This window comes from Lactuca saligna, chromosome 2, assembly GCF_052625555.1.
Source record: "Lactuca saligna cultivar CGN05327 chromosome 2, ASM5262555v1, whole genome shotgun sequence".
Taxonomy (NCBI): domain Eukaryota; kingdom Viridiplantae; phylum Streptophyta; class Magnoliopsida; order Asterales; family Asteraceae; genus Lactuca; species Lactuca saligna.
In genome coordinates, this window is record NC_136418.1 from 149,646,650 (window position 1) to 149,658,181 (window position 11,532).

General features: G+C 35.4%; 1 protein-coding gene across 1 annotated transcript; it reads right to left on the reverse strand.

Annotated features, from left to right (window-relative positions):
• Window positions 1–8,721: 8,721 nt before the first annotated feature.
• On the reverse strand, window positions 8,722–9,780 carry LOC145032040 (caffeoyl-CoA O-methyltransferase-like). The gene is made up of 2 exons (XM_078980708.1): window positions 9,538–9,780; window positions 8,722–9,435 (listed from the first exon to the last, which is right to left on the reverse strand). The coding sequence occupies exons 1-2, from the start codon at window positions 9,699–9,701 to the stop codon at window positions 8,865–8,867; spliced, it is 735 nt and encodes a 244-aa protein (XP_078836834.1). The 5' UTR covers window positions 9,702–9,780; the 3' UTR covers window positions 8,722–8,864.
• Window positions 9,781–11,532: the final 1,752 nt, after the last annotated feature.

An 11,532-nucleotide genomic window follows, 5' to 3' on the forward strand; every position in this document is an offset into this window, starting at 1 on the left:
GATTAAGATACCAAATTGTGACCAAACAGTCTCACACTTGTTCTACGTGGATGTTGCCCTTTTCGTTGGGGAATGGTCCAAAGTAAATATAAAATTCTTGCTAGGATCCTTTGATGCTTCCATGTGGTATCTGGGCTTAAGTGTGGAAAGCCCGAACACTATACCAACGAGTGCACATTCAATAAGAAGGTATGTTATGGGTGCAACAAGGAAAAGCACATCTCGAGGGACTGCCCGAAGAAAAAGAGGCGTAAAAGACCCAACGTTCCATCAAAGATGAAGGTGAGAGCCTTCCAGATGACGCTAGAAGCTGCGAAGAAGGCAGCAGATGTCACTTCAGGTACCTTTCTTGTAAATGGATTACCTGCCAATATACTATTTGATTTGGAAGTGAACTACTTCTTTGTATCGCATAAATTTGGTGGGAAACTAGCATTGCCTCTAGAAAAACTTGATAATGCCCTAGTTGTAGAAGTTGTCAGTGGCAAGTTCGTACCTATTAGTGATCATATTAAGAACATCGTCATCGACTTAAATGGAAATGAATTCCACGAAGAACTATTACCCATAGAGTTGAAGGGTTTCAACATCATTGTGGGGATGGATTGGCTTAGCGCCAACGATGCCGAGATACTTTGCAAGAAGAATATAGTAAGAGTAAACCCACCCAGAAAACAATCATTTATGGTGTACGGGGACAAACGCAGAGTAACCTCTAGAATCATTTCCCTAATGAAGGCCAGAAAATGTTTGTCTAAAGGATTCACACCATACTTGGCATTCGTGATCGATGCTAAGAAGGAAAATAAGGAAAAGCAAAGTATGTCAGTAGTGTGGGATTATCCAGAAGTCTTTCTCGAAGATCTTCCAAGATTACCACCTGATAGACAAGTAGAGTTCCGAATAGACATGTTACCAGGAACTATACCAATAGCAAAAGCACCGTACCGATTAGCACCGATGGAGATGAATGAACTTATGACGCAACTTCAGGAGTTATTAGCCAACGGTTTCATTCGACCTAGTTCATCACCCTGGAGAGCTCCAGTGTTATTCGTGAAAAAGAAGGACGGAAGCATGAGAATGTGTATAGACTACCGAGAGCTGAGCAAGGCAACTGTGAACAACAAGTATCCATTACCAAGGATTGATGACCTATTCGATCAGCTGCAAGGTTCGAGCTATTTCTCAAAGATCTATCTTAGGTCGGGATATCATCAACTAAAGGTGAGAGAGCATGATATAAAGAAGACTACATTCAGAACAAGATATGGACACTACGAGTTCTTGGTTATATCATTTAGACTAACCAATGCTCCAGCAGTGTTCATGGATTTGATAAACAGGGTTTGTAAGCCATTCCTTGATAAATCCATAATCATGTTCATAGATGACATTCTGATTTACTCAAAAAGCTAGGAGGAGCATGGCAAGCATCTACGAGAAGTGTTGAAAGTGTTGAAGAGGGAGAAGCTATATGTAAGGTTCTCTTAATGCAATTTTTTGATCCGAGAAGTCCAATTATTGGGTCATGTGGTTAACCAAGAAGGGATAATGGTTGACCCAGCAAAGATCGAAGTTGTGATGAAGCAGGAATGACCAAAAAATCCTGTGGAGATCCGAAGCTTTCTGGGATTAGCCGGATATTACCGAAGATTTATCCAAGGCTTTTCTTCGATAGCTGCTCCATTGACAGCTTTTACCCACAAAGGAGCTACATATACATGGAGTGAGAAGCTAAAGAAGAAGATATATGAAGCATCGATTCTTTCTCTACCCGATGGAGTTGAAGACTTCGCATTATAGAGCAAAGTGTCAGGAATCGGGTTGGGTTGTGTTCTAACTCAAATAGAAAATGTGATAGCATACGTATCTCGACAATTGAAAGAGCATGATAAGAACTACCCCACTCATGATCTGGAGTTGGCAGTGGTAGTATTTTCCATAAAGATATAGAGACATTACCTTTATGGCACAAAGTGCAAACTTTTCACTAATCATAAGAGTCTCTAGTATCTCTTTAATTAGAAGGAATTCAACATGAGACAATGACACTGGCTAGAGTTAATCAAGGACTACAACTGTGAGATACTTTCCCACCCTGGTAAAGCAAATGTTGTAGTAGATGCTCTGAGTCGAAAAGTTAACCTTGAAAGAAAAAGGACAAGATCGTTAATAATAGAAGTTGTCTCGACTATTGTTGAAAGTATCAACAAAGCTTAAGAAGAAGCTTCAAAGAAAAATGACCGAAAGGAAGAACGTTTAGGCAAAACATTAGTGTTCGGTACAAGCAGTTAATGATTGAAGGTATTCAATATAGGATATATGTACATAAGACAGGAAGAGTAAGAGATCTTCTGGTGGAAGAAGCCTACAAGACCATGTACTCGATTCATCCCGGCAGCACTAAAATGTATAACGATCTAAAACCCTACTACTGGTGGCTGACGATGAAGCTCGATGTTGCAAAGTATGTGGCCGAGTGTGTAACTTGTGCAAGAGTTAAGGCACAACATCAGAAACCGTATGGTAGTTCAGAACCTTTACCTGTACCCATGGGTAAATGGGAAGACATCACCATGGATTTTGTGACTAAACTGCCTAGGACGAAGAATGGTCACGCATGATTTGGGTGGTCGTTGATCGTTTTACTAAGAGTGCACAGTTCACGCATGATAGCCACACAATTCAAAGCTAATGTCAAAATTTTCAGATCTAACAATGAATTGCTTTTCACTGAATTGTTCCAAGCTAAAGGCATAATACATCAGTTTTAATGTGTTGAGAGGCCACAACAGAACTCTATTGTAGAACGAAAACACCAACACGTACTGAATGTTGCAAGGCCACTATATTTCCAGTCGAATATACCAATTGAATATTGGTCAGAATGTGTCTTAACTGTTGTATATCTGATCAATAGAACTCCTTCCAAGTTGCTTCAATATCTTACACCTTATCAAAAACTTTATAATGCAGAACCACAGTATAATCTACTTCGTACTTTTACTTGCTTAGCCTTTGCTTCTACTTTAACAGCACACAAAAACAAGTTTGAACCACGTGCAAAATCTTGTGTCTTCATAGGTTACCCACCTGGCATGAAGGCATATAAGTTGCTTGACTTGTCAACAAGAGAAATTTTCTTGTCAAGAGATGTTGTATTTCATGAAACTGTTTTTCCATTCATAAATATAACTCATCCCTTTGTTGACGATCCTTTTTCCATGGTAGTCTTACCAAAAGCTTTTGATTCAGATCATGAATCTTCATCTCAAATTTTACAACATGTTCCAAACCCCATTTCTATTCCTATTTCACCTAATTCCATTCCAATTTCTAATATTCTAAATATACCCTTACCCAATGATTCACATTTACCACAAGCACAACCTAACAGAACACAACGAGTTAGGACCAGACCATCATATTTACAGGATTATCATTGTAACCTCACAAAAGTTCATACATGTTCTACAAATTCCAGTTCATTCTCCTAGATCCAAGCATTAGGGTTTCTATGAGCACATAGGATGTCTTATGACCAAAACCCATCAGAAACATACATTAGTTTTATTTGATAATAAGAATGTATTTTACTTTTTACCGATATAGGGATTGTACTTATATTTTTATATATCAACAATAGCTATGTATTATCATTTTTTATCAGTAATAGCAATATATATATTATTATTATCCATAATAGAAATGCACTTTATTTTTTCATAATAGCAATCAACTTTATTTTTTATCCGATAATCGCAATGCAGTATTACTTTTTTTTACGTACAAAGTAACATTATACTTATTTTTTTAAACATAATAGCACCATAATTAATTGTTTTAACAATGATGTAACAAACTATTTACTTTTTACGGATATAAGAATTGTACTTATATTGTTTTATCAATAACAGAAACATATTATCATTTTTTATCTGTAATTGAAATATATATATATTATTATTATCCATAATAGCAATGTGCTTTATTTTTTCATAATAGTAACACACTTTATCTTTTATCCGATAATAACAATGCACTATTATTAATTTTAAATACAAAATAACATCATACGTTATTGTTTAACATGATAGCAGCATAATTATTTTTTTAACGATGATGTAAACAACCTACTTAACTAGCTGAAATGATAAATAAATAAATAAACACCGTTATTACCTTGGCTGTAGCCAAGCTTGTTATAGTGACACTTCTTCTTGCCTTGGCTGCTAAAAAAAATTGGCCACTTATCCAATTAGATGTGAACAATGCTTTTCTAAATGGAGATTTAGAAGAAGAGGTGTACATGCAATTACCTCAAGGGTATTCTGGTAATTTTTCTTCTTCTGGACATCAACAAATGGTATGTAAACTCCAAAAAATCTCTTTATGGATTATGGCAGGCTTCTAGACAATTGTATTCTAAATTTTCCAATTTTTTAAATACTTTGGGTTTCACACAATCAAAATCAGATTATTCTCTATTTTTTAAAGGTGTTGGTTCATCATATGTTGTTTTGCTAGTCTATGTTGATGACATAGTTATCACAAGAGCTTCAACATCTGAAATACAGTTGGTTAAAAGGGCTTTAAGTGCTCGTTTCAAATTAAAAAGATTTGGGGAATTTTAGACATTTTTTAGGTCTTGAGATTGCTAGATCAAAAACTGGAATTTTTCTTTCACAAAGACAATGTACTTTAAATCTTCTTGGGGATATGGGACTTTCGGCTACTTCTTCTCTTCAATTAAGAGACTTTAGTGATGCTGATTGGGCAGGATGCAAAGCCACCAGAAGATCTGTCACAGGATATTGTGTTTTTAATATTGGTGTTTCTATTATTTCTTGGCGATCTAAGAAACAAAACACGGTAGCTAGATCATCCACAGAAGCAGAATATAGAGCCATTGTTGCTGTCACTTGTGAACTTACGTGGTTAAGACACTTGTTGAATGATTTTGGTGTAAAGCAAACTAGACCAAATCTCATCTTTTGTGATAATGAATCTGCCATCCAGTTAGCGTCTAATCCCACTTTTATGAGAGAACTAAACATGTGGAGATTGATTGTCACTTCATTCGAGACAAAATCATTGATCAAACCATTAAACTTCTTCCAATAAGTACTCATTTTCAGCTTGCAAACATATTCACCAAACCGTACTAAATGTTGCAAGGGTACTATATTTCCAGTCGAATATACCAATTGAATATTGGTCAGAATGTGTCTTAACTGTTGTATATCTGATCAATAGAACTCCATCCAAATTGCTTCAATATCTTACACCTTATCAAAAACTTTATAATGCAGAACCACAGTATAATCTACTTCGTAATTTTAGTTGCTTAACCTTTTCTTCTACTTTAACAGCACACAAAAACAAGTTTGAACCACGTGCAAAATCTTGTGTCTTCATAGGTTACCCACCTGGCATGAAGGCATATAAGTTGCTTGATTTGTCAACAAGAGAAATTTTCATGTCAAGAGATGTTGTATTTCATGAAACTGTTTTTCCATTCATAAATATAACTCATCCCTTTGTTGACGATCCTTTTTCCATGGTAGTATTACCAAAAGCTTTTGATTCAGATCATGAATCTTCATCTCAAATTTTACAACATGTTCCAAACCCCATTTCTATTCCTATTTCACCTAATTCCATTCCAATTTCTAATATTCCAAATATACCCTTACCCAATGATTCACATTTACCACAAGCACAACCTAACAGAACACAACGAGTTAGGACCAGACCATCATATTTACAGGATTATCATTGTAACCTCACAAAAGTTCATACATGTTCTACAAATTCCAGTTCATCCTCTTGTAGATATCCTTTATCTGAGGTTATTTCTTATGATAATCTTAGTAAAAACTACAAAGCTTACACCATTTCTATATCTGCTCTAGAATAACCCAAAAACTATAATGAAGCTGTCAAATATGTTGAATGGAAACATGTTATGAATGATGAGTTACAAGCTTTGGAATTGAATAATACTTGGGTTGTTGTTCCTCTTCCAAAATACAGAAAGCCATTAGGTTGTCGATGGGTGTATAAGATCAAAAGAAGAGACGATGGAACAGTAGAACGATTTAATGCATGCCTTGTTGCAAAAGGGTTCAATCAACAAGAAGGAGTTGATTTTTTTAGACACTTATTCTCCTGTAGCCAAGCTTGTTATAGTGACACTTCTTCTTGCCTTGGCTGCTAAAAACAATTGGCCACTTATCCAATTAGATGTGAACAATGCTTTTCTAAATGGAGATTTAGAAGAAGAGGTATACATGCAATTACCTCAAGGGTATTCTGGCAATTTTTCTTCTTCAGGATATCAACAAATGGTATGTAAACTCCGAAAATCTCTTTATGGATTAAGGCAGGCTTCTAGACAATTGTATTCTAAATTTTCCAATTTTTTAAATACTTTGGGTTTCACACAATCAAAATCAGATTATTCTCTATTTTTTAAAGGTGTTGGTTCATCATATGTTGTTTTGCTAGTCTATGTTGATGACATAGTTATCACAGGACCTTCAACATCTGAAATACAGTTGGTTAAAAAGGCTTTAAGTGCTCGTTTCAAATTAAAAGATTTGGGGAATTTTAGACATTTTTTAGGCCTTGAGATTGCTAGACCAAAAACTAGATTTTTTCTTTCACAAAGACAATATACTTTAAAGCTTCTTGGGGATATGGGACTTTTAGCAGCAAAGCCAATTAATGGATCCAACTTACAAATTATCAAGTTTTGGAGGAGATTTTTTACAAGATGAGTTCCAATACAGAAGACTTATCGGTCGTTTGCTATATTTGACCATCATAAGGCCCGATATCACTTATGTTGTTCATCGTTTGAATCAATATCTCAATAAACCCATAACTCATGCATCATATGCATGCTGCAACACATCTTCTTAGATACTTAAAGTCTAATCTAGGACAAGGGTTGTTTCCTTCAGCTACTTCTTCTCTTCAATTAAAAGACTTTAGTGATGCTGATTGAGCAGGATGCAAAGCCACCAAAAGATCTGTCACAGGATATTGTGTTTTTAATATTGGTGTTTCTATTATTTCTTGGCGATCTAAGAAACAAAACACGGTAGCTAGATCATCCACAGAAGCAGAATATAGAGCCATTGTTGCTGTCACTTGTGAACTTACGTGGTTAAGACACTTGTTGAATGATTTTGGTGTAAAGCAAACTAGACCAAATCTCATCTTTTGTGATAATGAATCTGCCATCCAGTTAGCGTCTAATCCCACTTTTATGAGAGAACTAAACATGTGGAGATTGATTGTCACTTCATTCGGGACAAAATCATTGATCAAACCATTAAACTTCTTCCAATAAGTACTCATTTTCAGCTTGCAAACATATTCACCAAACCGTTGCCACGTGCTAAACTATTGCCTTTAATGTCCAAGATGGCCATGAAAACAATTTTTTCACGGTCATCTTGAGGGGGGATATTAGGGGTATTAATGTAATATTACAGTATAGTTTGTTAATTGTTGTTAGTTAGAAGTAATTAGTAACTAAATTAGTATGTTAGCATTAAGGACGTATTTTAAGTTTGTATATAATCATCTTTGTAATTAGTATTGATCTAATGAGAAAAGTATTGTTTCTCTCTCTCTCTCTTTCGTTTCGTTTCTCTTTCATACAAGTTAATAGGAATGCAGATGGATTTCAGTTTTTAACTCTTTCCGACGGACAATCACGGACTACGAACAAATGTCCTTACTGATATATGTCACCTTTGCATGTTTCCGCCAGAATTAGTTAATGTTTGGATCAACCACAACACTCAATCCCTCTTAAACCTTCTCATTATCATTACCATTTACTCCTTTGACAACATTAGCATAGGAACCACTATGAATGCTTGTCGATTCCACTGTATGCATCAGATATGACATCCTCACCTCATTAGGTTTTGTTTTCCACTCACTTATGATCCTAGAAAATAGAGGAATAAATGCAAACAATTTGTGAAACCCAAATGATGTGTCAAAAAATTCTTTATCCAAGTCATGCACCCCAGTCTAACGAACAAAACCGAATTGTTCGCATATCCTTGAAATCTTTTTTGCAATAAACATGTCAAATGTCTTTCCAATCCTACCACACACCATTCATTTGTCATTGGATTCAACTAAAATGGAAAATTTTAATATAAATCAAGTGAATTTTAGAACTTAAAGGAACATGTCCTGATGATCCTCCTAGAGGACCCAACATTGATTCTCGAGTAACACTTTCCTTCCTCTTGTATCATACATTTGTCCTATCTTCATCAGCCACACAACGTGAACCAGTCTATCAATTGCAGCCTTAAGTCTGGTTCATAGCAATCAGATTAACCTCAATCCCCCCGAGGTTAGTCGGAATCAAAGATGTTGCAGCCATATGTGTAAAAAATACTAGCTTTTAATTTATCATGTTTGTAAGTATGTCAAAAGTGCAAGGAGTGTTTAAATTGATAAAATAAAATCATTACTTTTTTTTTAATAAAAAAATCTAGAAATTTTCATCATGTTTAAAGGCCCGCTAACTCCATTTAAAAGTAAAAAATAAAATAGCTTTTACGTGATGAACTTTTGTTGTCTACAGATGCATAACATATACTGAATATGACATAGAAATATCCAGTAGCATTTAGATTATGCAATTAAAATGGTTTTCTGAAAACATGATTATATATGCAGTTAAAAACAACAATGCAAATTGTCGCATTACAATAAGCAAGTAAATCAGTAAACCATATGATTCATTTACAAGTTTTGACGTTATGAAACATAATTAAAAAGTATATTTAATATTTCGGATGATCTGTGATGTTGATGTGTGATTAGCTTATTCGGCGACATAGAGTGATTCCGTCACCCACTGGAAGCTGACAGATCTCTACTCTTGGATCAGCAGCGAGGGCTTTGTTGAGCTCTAACACGAAGTCACTGTAATATCTAACATACTTCCGAAGTGGGGCATCTGCGGGTGCCACCAAAGACCCATTCCAAAGGGTGTTATCGTAGCCAATCACTCCCCCAATTTTAACAAGATCGATTAACCTTTTGTGGTAATTAAGATAGTTGTCTTTATCCGCATCCACGAAAATAAAATCGAATGATCCATGGAATTTTACATCTCCTACCATCTGGTCAAGAAGAGGAAGCGCAGGGCCTTCTCTAAAGTCAATCTTGTGAGCAACACCTGCTTTCTCAATGATCGGAAGGCCGATTTCGTAATTTTCACGGTTTATGTCCAAGGCCAATATCTTTCCATCTTCTGGTAGAGCAAGGGCAGTAGAAAGAAGAGAATAACCGGTGTAAACACCAATCTCCATTGTGTTCTTAGCATTTATGAGCTTGAGAAGTAAGTTCAAGAACTGTCCTTCATCAGCAGACGTAGTCATGAGGTTCCTGCATTTATATTACAAGTTAAAGGAATCAGATATGCTTTTAGGGCTATGATTATATATGTTGTAACATTATGAAATGCATGCACTTAATTATATGACTTACCAAGGATGTTTAGCAGTGACCTCACGTAGCTCTTTCATGGATTCTGGCTCTCTCGGGTAAACACTGGTTTCAAGAATGTATTGGTAGAGTGCATCGCTTTGAAGGAGACTCTTGTGGCCAACTTCTTGGTGTTTTGCAGGCTGAGTTTCTCCGGTGGCGGCCATTGTGGGGAATCTCTGGTGTTGGAGTATGAAATAGAGTGTGATTAATGGTAGGTTGAAATGTATTTGAAATGGAAGAAAAGGGTGGATGGGAATATATAGGGAGTGGACTGGGCATGGCGTATCGGAAGGTGGAGGGGTGGTGCCGGTGTAGTCTTGTTGGTAGGGTTGGTGAATGCTGAGACTTGAGCATCCGTTGCCGATGTGGACTTGGCCAACCATAGTGGAAACCAAGAGTTGGTAAAACCAATTCCTTTATTATTTTATAATTTTAATAAATGTTGGTTCAGATTATTTTAACTATTGTCGACCCTTTTTTATTTTCTTTTCAGAAAATAGTTTCCCTATTATTTCCCGTAGTTGTAAAAGCATGCAAATCTTGAAAGTTTGACCATCTCAACTCAATGATTGGGATCGGGGTGTTCAACTCAAACAATGATTGGGATTGGGGTGGATTTGAAGTTGCTTTTGTTTGTATTTCAATTAATTATATTTTATGGTTTGTTTATTAGTATTGAACTGGATTATTTACTTGAATACGTTAAATCGGTCATCAATCACACATGGTGACGTCGGAGCATTGGAGTAGCAAGCGGTGAAAACTTCACCGCCAGCGATGGTGGTCGTGACCGATGTAGGTGGTGGAGAAGGGGGACAGAACTGGGAACGAGAAAGGGAAATGGAACCCTAATTCAATTGTCTTTTAAAGTTTGTGTGTTGTAACGATTAACACAGTTTTTTTTTTTTGAACAACTAACCAATATAACTTTTGTCCACGACTAAACTTGAACCTCAACCCTTCGGGGGAGGAACACCTCTTCTACACTATGATATCGCTAGGCCAATTAAACATCTTTTGGTGATTAACACGATATATATACATAAATATAAAAATATCGGTTATTAAAAGAATAAAATCAAAAAGAGTTGGCTTGTATCCTTTTCACTAGAACGAGCATCTCTTCGTATTTTACAAGGGATGACATAATTTTATGATGGTCAATTATGTCCATTGAAAATCATAAATATTTGATAACAATTGCATACTGTTTACGCCCATCTTTTTGGTATGTCATAATGTTAATGAACGTCATAATTTGTATGTTATTAAAATCATTTTTCCACTAGTGTTATTAGATTTATGATTAAATTTCGAAAATCAATTATGTCGGTAAGATATTAGAAACTCTTACCAAAAAAATTCCAACAATCATTGGGCCTTTGACATAGCAGTAAGGAGAGACACTTTCAAATTAGAGGTCATGATTCAAGTCTCATTAAGATATATAGATGGTTTTAAAAAAGTAGGTTAGTTTGCCGGTTTAAAAAAAATCCGACAACGCGTAATGAAAAATGTGTATCATAGTACAAGCTGTGGGTAAATATTTGTGATAGATCCTTTTAACAAAATAGCAACATAAATTTTCATATTTAATTATGAGTAAATATTTCATACGGGTTCTTTTAACATTATAACAACATGAAATTTTGTAGTTAAAAGGATCTATCACAAATATTTACCCACAGCTTGTACTATGATACACATTTTTCATTACGCGTTGTCGGATTTTTTTTAAACCGGCAAACTAACCTACTTTTTTAAAACCATCTATATATCTTAATGAGACTTGAATCATGACCTCTAACATTATAACAACATGAAATTTTGTAGGTAATTACCAAACACATTTTGGACAAAATTTACGTCACCTTTACAATAGAATACAGATGGATTACGGTTTTTAACTGTTTCCATAGACAATCACATACTTCAAACAGATGTATTTACCAATATATGATTTACCAATATATGTTACATTTGGATGTTACCGTC

Bases quoted from the DNA above. Each gene is read 5' to 3' on its own strand.
- LOC145032040 (XM_078980708.1), bottom strand. From the start codon at position 9,701: ATGGCCGCCACCGGAGAAACTCAGCCTGCAAAACACCAAGAAGTTGGC. The intron at 9,436-9,537 runs GTAAGTCATATA...ATATAAATGCAG, and splicing joins GTCACTGCTAAACATCCTTG to GAACCTCATGACTACGTCTG.